Genomic DNA, 22,493 nt, shown 5'->3' with positions numbered 1-22,493 from the left:
AAAAGGGCCTTTGAAAAGGAAAACCCCCGTTGTTTGAAAAGGGGTTGGGGCCAATGTAAGGCTCTGAATAACAGCACTGTTATAAGATACAAGTCTGTATACATTTTAACAAGCATAAAATATTGATCGATATTGATTAACAATTCGATCTTTGGTGACCCATATAACGACCTTAGGTATATCTTCAAATTGTAATGCGATATACAAATAAAATGTAAACGATATTGATCAACATTGATAAACAATTTGACCGTTGACCTTAGGTGACCCATATTATGACCTTTGGTACAACTTATCACTATGATAAGATATTGATATAACACGTACAAGATATTGATCGACACTGATTATCAATTTGACCTGTGACCTTTGGTGACCCAAATAATGACCTGTGGTATAACTCATCATTGTTATCAGATATGCATATGACATGTACACGATATTGATCGACATTGGTTGATAATTTGACCTGTGACCTTTGGTGACCCATATAATGACCTTTGGTATATCTTCAAACTGTAATATGACATGCATATGATATGTAGACGATATTGATCAACATTGATAAAATATTTGACTTTCGACCTTTGGTGACATATATTATGACCTTTGGTATAATTTATCACTATGATAAGATATTCATGTAACAAGTTCACGATATTGATCGACATTGATTAACAATTTGACATGTGACCTTTGGTGACCCGTATAATGACATGTGGTATAACTCATCATTGTTATCAGATATGCATATGACATGTACACGATATTGATCGACATTGGTTGATAATTTGACCTGTGACCTTTGGTGACCCACATAATGACCTTTGGTATATCTTCAAACTGTAATATGACATGCATATGATATGTAGACGATATTGATCAACATTGATAAAATATTTGACTTTCGACCTTTGGTGACATATATTATGACCTTTGGTATAATTTATCACTATGATAAGATATTCATGTAACAAGTTCACGATATTGATCGACATTGATTAACAATTTGACATGTGACCTTTGGTGACCCGTATAATGACCTTTGGTATAAATTATGACTTATATAAGTTATGCATATATGTATCATATACAAGATATTGATCGACACTGATTGACGATGTGACCTGTGACCTTTGGTAACCCATATAATAACCTTTGGTTTATCTTCAATCTGTAATAAGATATGCATATAAAATGTATACGATATTGATCGATATTTACCTTTGACCTTGGTTGACCCTTATAAAGACCTTTCGTATAAATTCAAACAATAATAAGATAATCATGTATATGATATTCATCGACATAGATAAACAATTTGTCCTATTAAGCGTTCTTTTTTTTCATAAACTGAGATCCACTGTAACATTTGAATATGGAACCGGTGTCATTTTAAACATATAATATGGGAATGGTTCAGTATGTTGTGGGGTCCATTTTCAACGTTGAATATGGAACCGGTGTCATTTTCAGCAAATGATATGGAAAAGGGTCTGTATGTCGTGGGCTCCATTTTCAACGTTGAATATGGAACCAGGGTCATTTTTTAAAAAATAATATAGAAATGGGTCAGTATGTCGTGGGGTCCATTTTCAACGTTGAATATGGAGTGGCCCTCCAACGGGCCCTTGTTTTATCATGGTAGACTAGTACCACAAAGTGGGTATTGACGCAACTGACATAGTCCTTGGGAGTTGTGTATAACTGGAGGTTTTTATTTCCTTGTAAAGTATCCTCTCGGCATCTTCTGTTGTAATTTTTAGTTTTTAACACTCATAATTTTGGTCCGCTCACTGTGATGCCCTTTGAAATGTTCACAAATATTGTCCAGGCTTTTCCGTAATTTCACATCAGATCCATCATAAATTTATCCATCATGAGTTCTATAGAGCCAGCCTTGTCCGACCGCTCACAATGCCATGTCAGTGCATGGACACCACGACATACTGACCCATTTCCATATCATTTGCTGGAAATGACCCTGGTTCCATATTCAACGTTGAAAATGGACCCCACAACATACCGACCCATTTCCATATCATTTGCTGAAAATGACCCTGGTTCCATATTCAACGTTGAAAATGGACCCCACAACATACCGACCCATTTCCATATCATTTGCTGAAAATGACTCCGGTTCCAAATTCAACGTTAAAAAATGGACCCCATAACTTTCAAAATGACACCAGTTCCATATTCAAACGCTACAGTGGATCTCGGTTTATAAATAATTTACCGAAAATATGATTGAACAAATCTTTGTCAATCAATATCGTATACATGTTTTATGAATAGCTTATAATAGTTAAACTTTATACAAAATGTCATTATATGTGTCACCAAAGGTCAAAGGTCAATGTCGATCAATATCGTATACATTGAAATATGCATATCATATAACAGTTTGAAGTTTATACCAAAGGTCATTAAAATGGACACAAAAGGTCACAATTCAGATTCTTCATAAATATGGACCAATGTCGTATACACCATGTACATTTCATATGCATATCTTATAACTGTGACAAGTTATACCAAAGGTCATTATGGTAGCAGTGTACAGTAGAAATGCCAACTTCTGAAAAATATGGCACATGTTTTAGAAATGTAAACATTGCCAGTTAACCCTACATATTATCTCTAATAAAGTATATATATTTGTAATCTGTACAACATTTGCAATTTCAATACAGCTCTGAAGGATCAGTAAACTTATATTTTCTGTGATTTTTAGAGCTGTGAATACCATGGTAACAGCTTAGAAAATGCTCAAAAATTGCAAAATAGTATGATATTTGACCCAAATGACACAATTCTCTACACAATTTTTTTTCTGAAACCTATTTGAAATTAAATATCTCTATCCCAAAGATAGAATTAATCTTGTTTTGACACATGTTGTAAATTAGGTTTTCCTGCTATCTTACCTTTTCGGTGGGCTTCCATTTTTTGCTGTAGACAAAACTAAATTTTCTGTGTAAACACACTTTCGGAAAATCCGGAAATTTAAAATCCGGAACCAATTTATTAAGTTTTGTTTTAACAAATGTGAAGCCTGTTTGTACTCATTCATACTGAATATACCAATTATAGTGTACATTTGTTTTCCCATTTTTTATGCATATCATAATACAGGAGTTATTTGCTTAACAAAAAAAAAATCGTCCATGGCCAGCCTATCCTACTGTAGTGTGCTACCTATCTGGGTCGCCAAAGGTCAAAGGTTAAATTGTTTATCAATGTCGATCAATATCGTGTACATGTTATATGCATATCTGATAACAGTGATGAGTTATAGGAAGGTCATTATATGGGTCACCAAGGGTTAAAGGTCAAATTATTACTCAATGTCGATCAATATCGTATACTTTTCATATGCATATCATATGACAGTTTGAATCTATACCAAAGGTCATTATATGGGTCACAAACGTTCACAGGTCAAATTCTAATTAATTTGGACCAATGTCATATACATTTCATATGCATATCTTATAACGGTGATAAGCTATACGAAAGGTCATTATATGGGTAACCAAGGGACAAAGATCAAATTATTACTCAATGTCGATCAATATCGTATACATTTCATATGCATATCATTTTACAGTTTGTATATATATACCAAAGGTCATTATATGGGTCACCAAAGGTCACAGGTCAAATTCTTAATTAATTTGGACCAATGTCATATACATTTCATATGCATATCTTATAACGGTGATAAGTTATACGAAAGGTCATTATCTGGGTCACCAAGGGTCAAAGATCAAATTGTTAATCAATGTCAATCAATATCTTGTACTTGTATAGGGACATCTTACAACTGTATTTAAAGTGATGCTAATGGTCATTATCTTGGTCAGTAGTTGTCACAAGTTAAAGTGTTAATCAATGTACATAAGTATTATATACATTTTATATACACTTCTCATAACAGCCTAATGTAATATCAAAGGTCACCTGAGGTCACAGGCCATTTTATTTTACCAATGTCCTTCAATATCGTTTATACATTGTATTATGTAAGCATATTTTATGGCAACGTCTATGACAACATAAACTGGTACCGAGATCCAATACTTTTATGTGGTTCACTATTCAACGGGGTCCATTTTCAACGGGTATGTAACGAAAATTTGATATTTGGTTCCGTTTTCCACGGCATCCCGTTCCATTTTCAACGTTGAAAATGGAACCATTTCCACGGGGAACAATTTCCACGGGGGTCCATTTTCAACGTTACACCGGCTCACTTCCACCTCCAAACCTGGCACGTAATTAAATGACCCTGACTGTTTTTAGGACGGTCCGTACTTTCGTTCTTTTCAAAACACGTTTTCAGTTACTTACTACATGCCCTTACAGATAAGCATATGATACGAACTCCTGTCCCTTACGACACTGTCAGTACATTTGTACAAATATGAAAACAGAGACAAGTTGTTTTCTTTCCTGGATCGCCGTCGGCCATATGCATGTTAGCATTGTGTAGCTCTACGATTCGGTACAGTGGTAGTATACGCAAGTTGGCGATTTCCCCCAACCTGATCAAGTTAAAACGAAACCAAGTGTTAATGCCATGTTAACCAAGCTCATTTGTGGTAATTAGATTTTAGCAAACATACCTGCTTTTTCTGACAAAGTAGCCATTATCAGACCAAGTGGCCTCGTCGACAACGTCAGTAACTAAAACCTGCTTCCTTGTTCTGGTTAATTGGAAGTGTGCACCCACCCATGTAACAGTGTGTATGTACAGATAAATAGATAATACGTGGCTAGTATATTACAATACAAGCACAGGTGCCTGACTCGTTTTTATAAAATAATAACATATAGAGTACATATTTCTCATTTATATGTACTCTATATGTTATTATTTTATAAAACGAGTCAGGCACCTGTGATACAAGGTTTGTTTTGGTACCAGGCTTAGGAAATCAATCGTATTGACAGATAAAGCATACGTGTATCCGTCAGTAGTTATCGGTAATGTGTGTTGCAGTTGCAGGATAAAATATTTTCTTTGGTCAACTCTACCTGAGGGTGTCATTTGACAGTATTAAGACAGCTTCGCTCTCGTGCCCGCAGGGCGCAGATAGCAGCGCTCTTAATAATCTCTGGCAGTTGATCAGTCCCAAAACAATTATTCCAATACATTTTAACTCGGATCTCTTCTTCTCTACCAGCTGGTCAATGGGTGGTGGTCTGGTTGAGGAACAGGGATTTAGGACGGTATCCGTTCTGTGATCTTTTGGATCCAAGTGTTTTGGTATAGATATTCCAACTCTTTCCGTTATTCTGTCACTATCAGATTGATGAGTCCCTGGGTGTGTGTATGTCTTTTTCACCTTGTGTGACACTTCTGTCCACCGGGAACTTTTTTTATTGTATATCCTGTGATTTCTTACAATTAATGTAATTTCTAATTACACAAACTTACAAAATGTGCAAAATTGCCTATAGCCTATTATGCCTTTTATTAAATCAAAGCACCCATTTATTATCATGCAAAGAGGGCGCTTCAGGATCCTTTGATTTGTCAACAAATAATTATTTACTGGATGGATCCATCTTTGTTGTTGTTCTTTTACTTGCTCAACAAACATTCACGGCTTCAACTGACTGACGGGTCTAATATATAATATATATTTTTATAGGGGGGGGGGGGGGGGGGGGGGGGGGGGGGGGGGGGGCAAACATATCTTTATTGCCCCCCCCCCCCCACTTTTTGACATCCAAAATCTAAAAAACTGCGAATTTTTATATTCATTTCGATAAATATCTGTAAATTTTCGAACCGAAAATGTGTTCTTGAAGGCAACGATAAAAACTTAATCTTGTACATCCGGAACATTCCGACATTTATACTAGTATATCAATCCTCAGACCTGTGTGTCGGTCGTCTGCACTAGCCTGGTAAGTCAATATTTATATCTTAATACGAAATTTTGATTAACTTCATCACATAGATTCGATAAGTTGATGATAATTTGTGAAGTTGATGGATTTCATTATTAGAATAAGACAAAAACACAACATGGATAAGAATGCGCGGTTTTAACGTGAATAGATACGTGATACTAATTACCGATAGGTACGAAAGAGGAAACACCGTATACAAAAAGTAAATGGCACTAGCATCTGTTGTCGACAAATTAGCAGCATATAAGGTTCGCTCTAGATACACATTCTATCAGATTCGAAAAGTTAAAAACCTGACAATTATTAAGGAAAAATAATAAGTTTTTAAGGTGAATACCTATTCTAGGTAAATTTTCCCTTTTTTCGGAGGAGGAAATTTTTTATATAGCCTTAAAAATGAAAAAATTCGGCTCGCCCCCACGGCGCTCGCATTATCACTAAATCACTGCCCCCCCCCCCCCCCCCCCCCCCCCCCTTCGAAAATCCTGTCCCCCAGACCCCTCGTAAAAAAATCGGCCTACGGCGCTCGCATTATCACTTAATTTTAATTACTGGACCACTCTTTCGAAAATCCTGGATCCGCGCCTGATCCCGAATGATTGCAAATGTGCTTTATTCATTTTCCGCCTGGAACCCCCAGACCCCTCGCAAAAAAAAAAAAAAAAAAATCGGCTCGCGCCTACGGCGCTCGCATTATCACTATATTACTAGACCCCCCCCCCCCCCCCCCCCCCCCCCCACCCCCCCCCCCTCCTTTCAAAAATCCGGGCCTGGTGATTCATGTTTTACTTTAAATAATATCCTGCTTTGCGTAAATACCTTATTTCGTACTACATAAATTATCATGGGATGAAATGATAATTATTGGCTTATTTTGCGGAGATGGCATACGATTTGTTTAGTGCGTAAAATTTAAGGTTAAAACAAATATTCCCCCCCCCCCCCCCACTTTTTGACGACTTCCTACGCCACTGTATACTGTATATCCCAGTACACGTATAAACATACATACAAATAAAGTATCACTTAATTCACAAAATTGATACGCCAAAAGTTTTTCAATCTCCTATTACACAATATCTTAACCGACACTAAGAATTCAACAAGTGTTATAGAGGATGCATGCATAAATTACAGCTCATACATGTATAATAATGGTTGGCTGATTACTGATTATAATCGAAAACTGATTGTCCTTTCCATAAATCTATAATTGGAAGTCACTATCCAAAAACCATATTTCATATCCATTCCTTTTAATTTTTTTTTTTTATAAAAATCAACCGATTTTGTAATCGAAAATTGATCGGCTGATGGCATTATATTACAAACAGATAATCGGTTGTTTTTAAACTGATTGCCCATCACTCATTGTTATGTTCTATCAACACAAGCAGCTCTCTGGTCTGTCGGTTATACTGTATACCATACAACTTCGATACACGAGGTACACTCAAGAATTGATTACGTCACAGACTGTGTGCACATGTAAACTAACTATTAAGTGTGCTTCCCCAGTATTTTATAATATCGTTACATCCCCCCTTTTTGAATAAAGAAAATACTGTCCAAGTCCATGTATATATGGGGTTCATTTAAAGATTTCAATCAACAAATTTCTAGCACACTTTATGATTTATGAAAATTCTTATAATTACTGTCTGAAACTTTCAGTGTTCATAAATTCACAATCCTAGCCTAGTGTCACATTAAAAAAAACTTTAAAACTACAAAAAAAAAATAATCAGATGATCTTTTTCAATAAAACGTTCTTCAACACTTAAACTTATTTACAGTTCTCACTCATGGATAGCAGTCACTGGCTCACTATATTGTTGACACATATAAAATCCTTCAAGTATTTACGTCGATGCCTAGACCTCCCTGAGATTCTAGTTGAGTGAAAGCCTTTCGCTTTGCGGTATTACGACACGATCCGATTTGAATATCACTCCATTTTGTATCGTTAGTTCCTCTCGGAAGGGAAAATAGGATTGCACCTGCGGATGAGACATATCCCTTCTTTCTGGCCATCCTTTCCTGATGGTCGCAGTCAGCATATTCAGGTTCCATCCTATAATTTCTTCAGGCGCTCTGGTGAAATAGGTAGGTTCTGAACCATATTCACCTTTTCAAACAACTTTTCATTTTGTTAACGGTCACTTTCACGTTTCAGTGGTAAATACGCTCTACTCAGAGTGTCAACAAGGTACATCTGTGGTCCTGGATTGTATTCAAGTCCAGAACTGAAAAGCTGTTATAGAAGCAACATCCGTTGCTAGCGCTTTGGTGCAGTCGTGAGACTTTTCCTCGTTATAAGAGGCTTATGGTCGGACTCGACTAGTATCTGGCAGTCATATGTATAGTTCTCCAAACGGTCCATTCCAAATTCAACGGCCAATAACTTTCTTTCTATTTGCACATGATTCTGCTCAGTAGAGTATAGTATCATAGCTGCATCAGAGGTTTGACACCCTGAAGAAACAACACACAGAAGAAAAGAAAAAGATTGAAGATAGTAAGAAAAGACTAGATGATGAATATAACCAATACCAACAACGCAAAGCACAGTTTCAGCAACAACAATCCACTCTGGGAAAGAAGAAGTAAACATCATTTGTCACAAGGAAACGACGTACAGAATCACATGTTACATAACCGACTGATTTTGATATAAAATGGGGCTGGGTAAATACCCAAAATACAACATATTGCCAATATTTATGTTACACACAGTGCAATAATATGTACAAGGTATTATCATGGTCAAGGTTTACCTATAAAAGAATCGGCCTGTTAAAGAGAGTATTTAGAAATATGTGATTTTCTTTGCAGTTAATGATCAAAAGGGACACAACTCTTGCAAAACAGTGACTTCTCGAACACTCGTTGGGAATGGAACTTGTTTTAACATACCTGGTGTCATTTAAGAGTAATTGAATCTAAGCTATAAACAATAAGCCTTCGACGCATATGCAATAGGTTGATCTTCCGGTATGACGACCAGGTGAACAGTCGTGGTGAGGATCACCTCCGTTATTATTTCAACTCTACTACAGTTATATGCAAGTATTTTAGCATAATTTTTGATGTAGCGTGTTACTAAAGAACTGTCTTATGTGAAGATCTGCCTGGTTTGATAAAAAAATATATTCAAATAGATATTTGGACACCTTCAATACCTGTAAAGAGTGTGCTATATATAACTTTCACCCGTACGTGCACCTGTATAGAACGTACACGTGTCATTAGCTCGTGCGCTTTTCTGAATACGACAAGTACGTACTATTATGTCCAGTATGGAGACAAGTCAACCCCCTATGCCAGACTATAAGTGCGAAAACTTCTCTGATATTTCTGAGTGTTTTAAAAATCTCCACTGCTCCTTCTCTCAAGAATTGACAAATGTCCGTAAGGGCCTGAGTGAACTGAAGGAAAAAGTTGATGTCCTCGACTCAGCTGCTACATGGGTAAACTCCGAAATTAATGATATTCACAGCAAACATCTTCCGTCCATAAGAGACAAAATCAATGATGAAAGGAACGAACGGTTGGCTTTGGAACTTTGGGGGAGGAAGTGGAACCTCGTGGTGAGGGGGTTATCTGGAAATATTAGAGAACTGCCCAAAGACACAGATAAAAAACTCCGTGACTTCCTCATTGATGAGCTAAAGCTTGAACGTGGTTATGTAAAGTCAATTTTAATACAAGCCATTCATAGACTTCCATCAGGTGAGGAGGGTACAAGGAATATTATAGTTCGATTTATGTCCCTTATTGACAGGGACACGGTTCTCAGTCAGGCCCTGAAAATTCTCAAAGCTGGTTGCGGATTGGCAGTAGTAACGGATCTGCCACCAGAGTTATCTAAACGTAGAGGAGAGCTACTGAAGCAAAGAGCATTAATGCCCCAAGAGAAAAAGAAAAAAACGCGCCTAATTTACAGCAAGGAGGCCCCATTCTTGAAGCTTGTGACAAGAGACTAGATATGTGATCTGACTGACAGTGTTGCTGACGTGGACCTATAACCCTATACTTAAGAACATTGATATTAATCCTAAGAAACGATATATCATCTTTAAGTAAACGTGTATGTCTATAGGTAGTGCATTGTCAGTATACATGTATATGAGTTACATGTAGTAATATATGATACATGTATAGGCTTACACACTTGTATCATAATTACATCATGAGACTTTATCAGATAGATATAGTCCATTTTCTTATCTTCAATAAAAAAAATTTCATTGATTATATCTGATTATATTATATATATATATATATATCAGTTTCTTCAACTTGCTTTCTTGTGTAGACCTTATAATGTCTGAGATCTTGAATAACTGTCCGAGATTGTTTAGATCAAGGACGTGTATATTAATATATGTACGTCATTGTGCAATTCTTTCTACATACTTGGGGTAGTTGTCTGGTGACTGACTGGGTATTAGCTTTTAAATACATATTTCTCGTGATCTGACTGCATCTTACTAAAGTAACAACATATCATTCACATGTTTACTGATATCATCATAGTGTAGTCAGTTTGACCATACTAATAAGTTTCTTCTCATTATCAGCGATTGTATAAGTTCTCAAGTATCTTTTAGGCGCGAAATGCAGCTTAGTATTTGCTGTGTTATAAAAAGCTATCCACTTACATTACGTACACCGCTCTACCTTGATTTGGTTATCGGGTATTTTAACCTGATCATTAACAAACAATTATTTTGACTAGTATAACCTGTTTCCGGTATTGACGGTTCTAAGTGCGTATACTACTCGTGTTATGTATTCGAAGTAAACATGTGGATGGTGCACTGACAGAATCACGGTGTAAGTTTGATCACAGGCGTCTGAAGTTCTGACAGTGAACTGAGATATAGTTCCATATAGGGGGTGAGAGTGTCTGCTATGAGGGGGGGAACGGGTGTGCAGCGCCTCCGATGTCAGCAATCACTTGAATCTCTGCAAGCGGGAGAAATATACGATTTACAATGTAATTGTTGGTATGCACGGATGCCGCTGACGTTATCTGGCACTCGACAAACGTGGACCATTGCTCACTGCGTTTGGTGGGTTCTATTTCAGCTAAAGGCTTTCTGAGATGGTCTGTCACGTCGGCCATGTCGTGAGGGTGGCGGACATTGTTGTGCGGGTCCGCAGTGAGTGTCGAGGTAATACTTTTTAATTCATGATATTGACAATAAAAATAGAACTCTAGAAGCACATGGATTCTTTCAATTTATATTTATATTCTTTGTCGTTGAAACATTTTTAATACTTCTGGTGTAACATGTTTCTCTGTTTTTAAAACGATTGAAAATAAAGGGCAGATAACTCTTATTTTTTTCGTGAATTGGGGAGTGTTACCTCGATGTTCACTGCGGACCTGCGTGACGGTGTCCGCCATTTTCACGACATGGTTGACGTGACGGACCATCTCAGAAGGTTTTTAGCTGAGGTGGAACTTGTTGGACGCAGTGAGTGGTGGTTTGTGTTTGTCGAGTGTTGGATGGTGTTGGCGGCATCTGTGTGTACCAGTGGTTATGTTGTAAATCGTATATTTTTCCCGTTTGCAGAGATTTAGGTGATTGTTGACATCGGAGGCGTTGCATACCTGATCTTTTTTTATAGTGGATGCTCTTATTTTTTATATGGTGTTATATCTCAGTTTACTGTCAGAACTTCAGACGCCTGTGGTTTGATCTGCTTTACTAATACTGTATGTCATATATTAAATGAATATTGATTGCCCTGAAGCGATATGACTGTATCCAGAATTGCTTCTTATTCTTATAATTCAATTTTGTATTTCTCTGATCTCGATCACCTGACATTAAGCTAACTGGCATCCACCTGTGAACGAGTCAGTTATTTAATTATGATTTAAGAAAAAAAAAATCAGCTTTCAGATGTTTTTTACTTCATGTTTCCCTTGTCTATATCTATATTTTGCAAATATAAAATCGACATCATGCAATCATTGCTGCATTCCTCTATATTTAAGCTAATCTGTAATCATGATGGGATGATTGTTGGTGACTTGACCATGTCTATAGTTTGCCATGTTTTAAAGGCAAAGTGGTGTCGGTGGACACAATGGACAATTGTTGCCTGCAACTCGTGGCTGGTAGATATGAACTGGTTACCAACTTTCCTCCTAGGAGGATTGGCTATGAAATTTACTCTTATTAGCGTTTTATATACTGTAATCGCTATATTCAATAACCATATAGTAAAGTTAATATAAAAAAAAAAAAACATTTGCTGGTGAAAGTCATTGTGTTGAAATTATAGTAATTCTCAGACTCCTTATAAAAACGTATATAAATTACCTCCCTTCCCCTGCCTATAATGATGTCGGCGATGTTCTCCCTTTTCTCATTTACTTCAATGAAATCCTACTTTTCATACATGCACATCAAATTACTTTACTCTAATACTTAAAATTTTCTTGTGTTAATATATACACATGGAGGAGACCGGTTATACCATCTACCTGTCCATAGATTTGTATTGTGTTTTATGTAACTACTATTTTGTTCTTTTTGTTTAGTGTTATTGTTCTTTGTAAGTATGAATGAGTATGAATGTACTAGATTTTATATGACTTGCTTTCTATATTCCATTACTTCCAATTTGAAGTTTTATCTTTTTGTAATTAAAATACTACTTACTATGTCAGGTAATGTACATATCAATCCAGGTCCATCTTTAACCTCTTCTGATCAAAAACATTTTTCCTGTGATCTATCAATACTACACTTAAATGTTAGGTCTTTTCGGAACAAAATTGAGCTAGTTGAAACTGAATTCTGTGATAATGATATCTTGTGTCTAACTGAAACTCATCTGAACTCTGATATATCTAATATTGATTTAAAGATAGATTCACATCCTAACTTATATCGTAGAGATAGGCAGTTACAACAAGGCGGTGGCATATTGATTTATACTAAAAGTAATCTCATTATCAATCGTAGAAATGATCTAGAAACCGAAAATATTGAACATATTATCTTGGAGATCAATACTTCTAATAAAAAAATACTCCTTTGTTGCTTGTATAGACCTCCCAATACACCAATAGAATATTGGATCAATCTTGATACAACATTAGATAACCTCATCAATACTAATCATGATATTATAATTACTGGTGATATCAATGTTGACCTACTAAAGATGAAAACTTCTTCTCATCTTTCTAAACTCCTTACTAAATATCAACTAAAAAATCTAATACAAGCTCCAACACGAATTACAGATACTACTGCTACATTGATAGATGTTTTTATAACCAATAATGTCAATATCGTTAATTCAACACAGGTACTTTCTCCTCTTTGTAGTGATCACTGTCCCATTGTAGCTAATATATGTTTTAAAACTTTAAAAAGCAAACCTTATAAAAAAAATATCTTCAAGTTCAGTGAAGCCAAATGGGATGATATAAACAATGATTTAATGACTGTTGATTGGGATAATATTTTTAATATCAATAATAATATCAATGAACTATATTCTATTATCTTAGAGAAAATAAACTCTGCTACTAATACACATATACCACATAAAACAATTATTGTACATCCCGATGATAAACCATGGATGACAGGTGAAATAAGGCATAAATTGAGACAAAAAAACAGATTACATAAAATAGCTAAAGAAAAAAATAGAGAACAAGACTGGGCCAAATTCAGAAGTTTTCGAAATGAGACCATTGGATTGATTAGGCAAACTAAGGATAATTACATGAAAAAGTTACAGAGTTCCCTTGTTGATAAATCTACTAATCCTAGGAAATGGTGGCAAATAGCTAAAACTATGGGTAAACTTTCTAATAACAGCACTCAATCCTATCCTCTGAAACATAACAATGAAATTCTTATTCATCCACAAGATAAAGCCGAAGCATTAAACAATTACTTTACTAATATTGCCTCTGATATTGTAGACACTAATAACCTACTAGAATTACCTCCCTTGTCCCATTTTGAACTGTCTGATATTAATATAACTGATCAAGATATAATTGACCAATTCCACATTCTTAATAAAAATAAACCAGCTGGACCTGATGGTATCCTACCAATTATTGTTAAACATATCTCGCCGTCTTTAGTATATCCACTCAAATTGTTGTTTAATAAAACAATATCTATTGGTGAAATCCCAGATATTTTAAAAGTTGCTAATGTTACTGCACTCTATAAAGGAAAGGGTGAAGTTAGTGATCTAAATAATTATCGGCCTATTGCAGTTACATCTATCTTTATTAAAATGTTAGAAAAGATTATTTTTAAATACACATATAATTATATTTCAAGTCATCATATGCTAAGTGAACATCAGTCAGGTTTCCGACCCACTGACTCAACAGTAAATCAACTAACGGATATATACAATACTATAAGTAGTAATTTAGACCAAGGTAAGGATTTACGCTTTGTTTTCTGTGACATAAGTAAAGCTTTTGATCGAGTATGGCATTTAGGTCTGTTACAAAAATTAAAAACTTATGGAATTAAAGGTAGACTATATGATTGGTTCAAGGCTTACTTATCTGACAGAAAACAAAGGGTTGTCATTGAAGGATATAAATCTAGCACTAAACCTATATCAGCAGGAGTCCCTCAGGGATCTGTCCTTGGTCCCTTTCTATTTCTTCTTTTCATTAATGACATCACCAATAATATAACCTCTAATATAAAACTCTTTGCTGACGACACCTCCCTCTATGTTATAGTACACAATAATAATGACCTAGATACACCTACTAAAATGCTTAATGATGATTTAGTTTCAATATCTGAATGGGCTGATAAATGGCAAATTCTCTTCAATCCTAATAAAACAATATCTATTAATTTCAGTCGTAGGTTGAACATTGACCACCCTCATCTTTTTTTTAACAATAACCCAATTGTACAAAATGATAACCACAACCACTTAGGTCTAACCTTTAATAGTAAAGGTACGTGGGCGGATCATATTTCTAATATCTATCATAAAGCTAACTCTAGGCTAAGTATACTTCGTGTTCTAAAAAATTTAGTTGATAGGAAAACTTTAAAAACTTTATATACTTCATATATACGACCAGTTTTAGAATACTCTGATGTTGTGTGGGACAATTGTTCTCAAACTGAATCTGACCTTCTTGAATCTGTCCAACTTGAAGCTATGCGCATTATAACGGGTCTCAGAAGAGGTACTTCTCATCACATTCTATACAATGAAACACAACTCGAGTCTTTAAGTACAAGAAGACGAAACCATAAACTAATGCTTATGTTTAAAATTATTAATAATTACACTCCATCATATCTTTTCAATATAATACAACCATTTCTAAATGTAAACAATATATATACCTTCAGAAATAACAGAGTCTTTAATGTACCTCAAGCACGAACTAATAGCTATATGAAAAGCTTCTTTCCAGCAACTATGACTATGTGGAATGCACTTGATAGTTCCCTAAGGGACTCTGTCTCAATTTCTTCCTTTAAACGTAAACTAAAAACAACTATTGATATTACTGTATCTGATTTTTTTATTAATTCTGTTCCGAGAAAACTTAATATAATCTTATGCCAGCTTAGAAATTTTAAAAGTGATCTTAATTATGATAGGTTCCAAGATCACCTGATTGATAATGCTTCCTGTACATGTGGTGCTCCTAAAGAGGATACAGTGCATTTTTTCTTTCAATGTTCTTTATATTCCAATTCAAGACATCATATTACATCCATTTATAATTTGTTAGGTTATGTAAATCTTCACTGTTTAGTATCTGGTATCATCAATGCACCTGATCATTTGAATAATTCTATTCTTTATTATGTTAATCTATATATTAAATCTTCAAAGCGGTTTTCTATGTATACATAATAAACTACATGTAGTAAAAATTCTGTCATTATGCATATAAAATTTGCAGCAAGTTTCTTATCCTTATATTTTAATACTGTAACATTATACCATTCTAGTACAAATGTGTGAATGAATGTGTGAGTGAGTTCTTAGTGTGTACAAATATGTATCTGTATTACATACTAGTTTTCATTTTTGGGTCTGGCATTGATATGTTATGGTTCCACTTAACTATTGCCCAATTCTATTTTGAAGAATTATTCCATTAATTGTAATTATTTCTATTTTGATATAACTAATAATACTATACTACCGTCTATTCAGTAACCAATAGTGCTTTTTCTAGCAATATATCATTAATTTTAGTATCTAAATATGGAACATAACATCTTTCTGCCAGGTCCAACCGGAATATCTTCAGAAGAAGACTTATATAGGCCTAGCCTGTTGTCTTATTCTTTTGACAATACTGTATTTTATATGTGTATTGTTAATAAAATATTTTGAAATAAATAGGTTGATCATCCTAAATTTGACAGGCACCTAATCCATGCTGTGAAGCATCACACAGAGTATAGTGTTCTTACCCTGGTCAAAATATTGCAGAACGGGTGCATCGGTCAGTACCTTCTTAATGTCCCGTTGAGCCTTTCCATGACCATCGTTGTCCCAAACAATCATTCTCATCGCGAATCAGCTGTCGTAAAGGAGCAGTTAACTCAGACAAATTTGGCGCAAATTTCTGAACGTAGTTGACCATCCCTAATATTCTTTGAACACCCCTTTTTGTCAGTTTGTGTAGGCATTTCAACGATCGATCTGACCTTCTCAGGGTCGGCGCGTAAACCATCCTTTGATATATGGCCCATGTACTTGACCTGAGTGAGTCTAAGTTTCATCTTTTCTTTGTTAATACAAATGTACATATTCCTTTTTCCTGACATTTTTGTAGGAGTTGCTCCACTTTCCTATCATGATCCAGTAGGGCTTGTGTGTCGTCATGACCACAGTCATAGATAAGAATGCCATCATGGTAGCTTTCACACCATCTAAACCTTCAAGAACTTGGTTGTTCCTTCTCTGAAATTCCTCAGGGGCTGCACTAATTCAAAACGGCATCCTATTCCATCGATACCTTCCCCACGGGGTACTTAAGGTTGTAAGCAGACTACTCTCGTGATATAATTCTATGTACCAAAACCCATGTTTAGCATCAATTACAGTAAAAAGACGTGCTTCCCGTAGATCATGCAACATATCATCCATTGTTGGTGTTTATTCAGAGGCTCGGAATCGGTACAGAGACGCAACTTACCACAGGGCTTGGAAACCACGACCATTGTGGATATCCAATCCGTTGGGCTATAAACTTAAGTGATAATGTTCTTCTTCTCAAGCCTTCTTCAAGGGTACCGATACATTTATCGTAGGTATTTTTGTAGGTATTTTTGTTGGTTGTATGCTGCGTCTTCCTCTAGGTGTAGTGTTTACCTGGTAGCTTACCCTCACCATTGAAGACTTCAGGATATCTATCAACAATAGTTTCCTTCGTGATTTGAGCTAGAGAGTCATGATCGCTGATTCGGATCACGTGTCTTCTCCCTCCTTTTATCACATCTCTGTAAATAGTATTAAAGTTCATTTCCTTTATAGCTGTCGATCCTAGGATTTGGTGAACATCTTCATCTATTATCACAAACTATAAATCATACTCTTTCTGATTCTGTGGGTTAATGACCTTTCGACAACGCTTCCCAAAAGGGTTTGTCTGACTTTTGGTGAACATGACTTGTTTTCTCGTTGATTCGTTGAATTTCTTCATCCTTTTGTCGTGATAGAGTTTACGATATGATGATGCGGGGAAGACATTTACCGTACTCCACAGTCAAGCTGAAACTGTACTTATTCATTGCTGCCAATGCATTTATTTTCTTCTCTATCTTGGTGTGTTTGCATTTCGGTATGCTTGGACACTCTGACATTCCACCTCCGAATGATTTGTTTTGTGACATTTGTTGCATTTTTCCCCACGCGGGACAAGCATCCTTTCTAAATGCATGTGTGCCTCCACAAAACCTACACTCAGCTGGTTTCCATGGTCGTTGAGTCTGGTATCTCTGATAAGCACTCATCTTTCTCGGTGTATGGACCATTTGTACTTCCTCCTGTGTAATGGCCTTAATTTGTTTTGTCGTTTTCTCAGTTGCGCGACAGATATCTATAAATAAGTTCATGGTTAACTTGGAGTCTTGTAGAAGTTTTTTTTCTGGTTTGATTGTCACGGATTCCGATAACGATTCGGTCCTTTATCAACACATCCTCTAGCGTCCTATAATTACAGTTTTCAGCCAAGTCTCCAATGACGACACGCAGGTATCGATTGACTTACTTGCCTCTTGTTCTCGTTTTAAACCAGTACCATTCGTAGTTCTCGTTTGATTTACCGACGCAGAACTTCTCAGATTTTTCAATTACCTGCTGTATATTCCTATCGTCACCCTCGTTTGTGAACTCTAATCTCTCGAATATTTCTATAGAATCGGGACCAACACATGTTTACAAAGTAGCTTTTCTAAGGTTATTGTCTTTCTTATCGAGTCCTGTTCCAATATACGAGGTACACTCAAGAATTGATTACGCCACAGACTGTGTGCACGTATAAACTAACTATTAAGGATGCTTGCCCTGTTCTTTATAATATCGTTACACTCATGAAAACTGAAATTATAACGTGATATTGAGCAGAACCTGTAATCAAACTCGAATCCTATACATTGTATGTCCACATCAATAAGTATACAAATCACAATGTTAATCACAGTTGTCAATGACTAAACTATAGCTATATTGTTGTATAACTATATAGAGATTGCCAACATTATTTCGAATCTAGCATTGACAGCAACTATTTCATAATTCTACGACTCAATAATTAACTTTTTTCCCTTTGCATCCAGACGATAATTCTTTCTCTCAATGTTTGCTAATTATGACCTCTAGTGACCTTTTAATTGTGAGTTTCTTCCCCTATGGTCTGGTTCGCGTAATCAATTCATTATAAGAATTACTAAGTGCTGTTTTAGGACTAGCGGGCCGTCCGTAGTGGCCGGGCTCCCTACCTGTGGTTATCTTCCTTGGCCCAGCATCAGTTTCCTTATGGCCATGAAGCTCTTGGTCTCGTGCCTTCAAAATTAAACTGTACAGTATGAAATAATCACACAATGTAAACTCAATGCAAAATACACAAGCAGTCCGGGAATAAAAGCATCAATTCATCAAGTTTTCTTTCTGGTATGATATGATTGATTAGACAAAATATATTAATAAAGGATCATTTTCACGAACAAAAGAATTTTGCCCACGAACTAATTTGACCAAAACCAGATGTTATTTGTAGCACCCTTAGAGTGAATACTTAAAATAGGTTTGAAAAATTAAAAAGGTCCCAGGGGCCTGTGCTATGGCCAAAATAAGTTGTCCACTAGAGGTGTACAGCAGGGGTAAGTTTTTCAACCAAAACTGTATCAAAAGATTATCTGATGTGGTCTAATGATTTTATTTACTAATGAGTATGATTTACTGCAAATTGTGAACAAAAATATGTAGAGAAAATATACGCAATGAATATGTAACATCAATTTAAAGACAAAAATTGCTGAATGTTTCAGTCATATTTTAAGCCGTGTCAGATTTCTACGGAAACGATATACCCACTTCCGGTTCTTGTGTACCAAAAACATTTTGTGATTATTTGGCTCATTATAAAACTTATGGTAAAAATTTCGGAAAAATCTGGGACCGGTGAATTTGTCAGTTAAAGGTTCAATTGCCAGATGGTATATATTTTAAGCTACATCAAGTAACATCAAGTAACAATTGGATATCATTACTTTGAAGTCAAAAAAGTAATTTAATACGGTTAAATGAACTTATTTTCTAAAGAGTATGATTTACTAAACATTATGACCACAAGTAAAGAGAGAAAATCTACACAATAAATATGTAACACAAATTCAAAGACGAAAAATGTCGAAATTTTGAGTCATAATTTTAGCTATTTCACATTTCTAAGGAAGTGATAAACTCACATTCGGTTCTTGTGCATCAAAAATATTTGTAACTTTTTGATATTGTTCCCATAAGGTATCATTCGTAACAAATATTTATACCACGAAACCCAGATATGTCTAAGGTTAATTATGTTGTGCCGTTTAGCTTACATTTGATATGTTGTTGGAGATAAATTTCTAACGTAAAGGATTTCCCGCAGTGACAGCATTGGTGTTGGATACCATCATGATTTCCGACGTGTCGTGCCAAATGTGTACGTTTTCGTACAGATATATTATGCAATATATGAATATTTAATTTAAAGTACGATATTTTTTTTTAAATATATACAATTATTACATCCTTTAAACCTACAAAAGCGTATCTTAGTTATAAGCCCCCTGATCGATTTAAAATTGCGATTATTTGCACGAAAATATGATTTTACACGTGTACGCGGATATGAATAGCCCCCATTTTGACCATAAAGCGATTCGTTATTCAGTAAAATGACCCTTTCGGGGCTGATATGGCTCCCTTCAAAGTCTCTAATCAGGAGATTAACGGTATGGATTGAATGAGATTTTGTTTTATGCTTACATGCTTCATTTTACTCAAATTGATCGACCTATATATTCTGTTAATAAATTTATTTAATTACATGTTTACTGATACAAGCAGATATTCGATATAAACAATTTGATTAGCCACCATCATCACTTGCCTAAGCAATACTTGAAAAGTACTCCATATCTAGGTTTCCATTGGTCCCTAGTATATCCCATTCAATTATGATTCTGGTCGAGAAATTAAAAAGGGCCAACATGAATCCGTCTTGGCTTTTGAAAATTGCAGAGAATTTAATTGAAGGTATCGCCTGTTTTTTTCCCCAGTAAAACATACCATTAAGTTCGCGGGCGAAGCTGTTCTTTTGCAATAACATTACATTCGGACGCAAAAAAATCCCCTGTGAACTTTCCTCGCACTTGTCGATATACCGAAACATCTCTTCCATGCCAGTGTCCTGCGGTAACTTGAATCTTGCATAAAATACTGGTTTATGAATAAGATATGTTAGACATGTATTATTCCAAACTTTAATCATGCAGGCCATCTTGGATTTTGAGAACTGAAGTTTGTTATCACTATTTCTTAAAAAATAAGGGGGATATTTTTCAAACTTCACATATAGGTCAATTTTAATTCTGAAAGGAAAAACAATATTGAGGACAGACGGCCATCATTGATTTTAAGAATTAATAGAATATATAAAATATGTATTATTCTAAACCTTAACCATGCCGTCATTCAATATGAATATGAACGATCGAGAACGGTATGATAATCACCCTCTAGATTGAAGAAATAATGAGGCAACAGTAGCTCGGGGAATAGTTGATAAATGTGATATACGTTAATTAAACATTGTTGTATTTCAATGAGACGTACTATAAAACATGAAATAGTCGTGGCGTTTCAACATTTGTTGTTTTCGTGGGTAATCATTTAAAACGTATTTGTTAACTTGGGGTACCAGCGACAGGCTGTAACACGAAAATATGAGGCTTGAAACCACGAAATGAATTGCTAACATTTCATATTTTAGCTTGCGGAAACGGCATACCTTCCCATGAAATTTGAGGAACATATCTCCGTTTCATTCCGTAAAAAAGAGCTCTAATAAGAGAGTAATAAGAGATCTCAAACACATCTTGGCGCCCATCATTGAATGTTATTGATTGGTTCTTTGTAACACCTGATTATTTTCTCTACTTTTGCCCTTAATATTTTGATGTCATTGGTAATCTTTGTATGAAATCGAAGAAAGATGTTAGAAGAACTTTCTGAGAAATAAGGATAACAAACATCAGCACTAAACAAGAGATCCCAGAGGGATCTTGGCGCCCACCATTGAATGATCTTTATAGGTTTCATGTCAGATTGATCTTTTCTCTACTTTTCTCTTCCTCTAAGTCTTACTAATCTGTGTAAATCAGAAACAGTCCTCTAGTACTATTCAAACAAGGGGAACCTATATATAAAATTTATGATTTAGCGATAATGGCTGTCTGTTGGCCATGTTGTTTTTGGATTGGTCCCAAAATGCAATACCAGGGACAAAGGGGAACCTACATATGAAATTTGAGAAAGATCCTTTCAGTACCTTCTGTAAAATAGCAATAACAAACTTCAATTGTCAAAATCCAAGATGGCTGCCTATCAGCCATGTTGTTTTCCGATTGGTCTCAAAATGCAATATGCATAACTAGATACCAAGGGGAACCTACATATGAAATTTGAAAAAGATCCTTTAAGTACTTTCTGAGAAATAGCGATAACAAACTTCAATTGTCAAAATCCAAGATGGCTGCCTGTCGGCCATATTGTTTTCCTATTGGCCTCAAAAGCAATATGCATAACCAGGCACAAAGGGGAACCTACATATGAAATTTGAAAAAGATCCCTTCAGCACTTTCTGAGAAATAGTGATAACAAACTCCAATTGTCAAAATCTAAGATGGCTGCCTGTCGGCCATGTTGTTTTCCGATTAGTCTCAAAATGCAATATGCATTACTAGATAGCAAGAAGATCCCACATATGGAATTTGAGAAAGATCCCTTCAGTA

General features: G+C 35.5%; 1 protein-coding gene across 1 annotated transcript in view; it reads right to left on the bottom strand.

Annotated features, from left to right (window-relative positions):
- Positions 1 to 4,721, bottom strand: part of LOC117321466 — a gene marked incomplete at its 3' end in the record, with an annotated part of 39,848 nt that extends 35,127 nt beyond the window's left edge. The window contains exon 1 of the mRNA XM_033875882.1: positions 4,632 to 4,721. Coding sequence (XP_033731773.1) covers positions 4,632 to 4,656 — 25 coding nt within the window. The remainder of the gene's footprint in view (positions 1 to 4,631) is intronic.
- Positions 4,722 to 22,493: the final 17,772 nt, after the last annotated feature.

The sequence above is a fragment of the Pecten maximus genome, unplaced genomic scaffold (genome assembly GCF_902652985.1).
Source record: "Pecten maximus unplaced genomic scaffold, xPecMax1.1, whole genome shotgun sequence".
NCBI lineage: Eukaryota > Metazoa > Mollusca > Bivalvia > Pectinida > Pectinidae > Pecten > Pecten maximus.
Note: the sequence above shows the minus strand (reverse complement) of the source record. Positions and strands in the feature narration are given on the sequence as shown.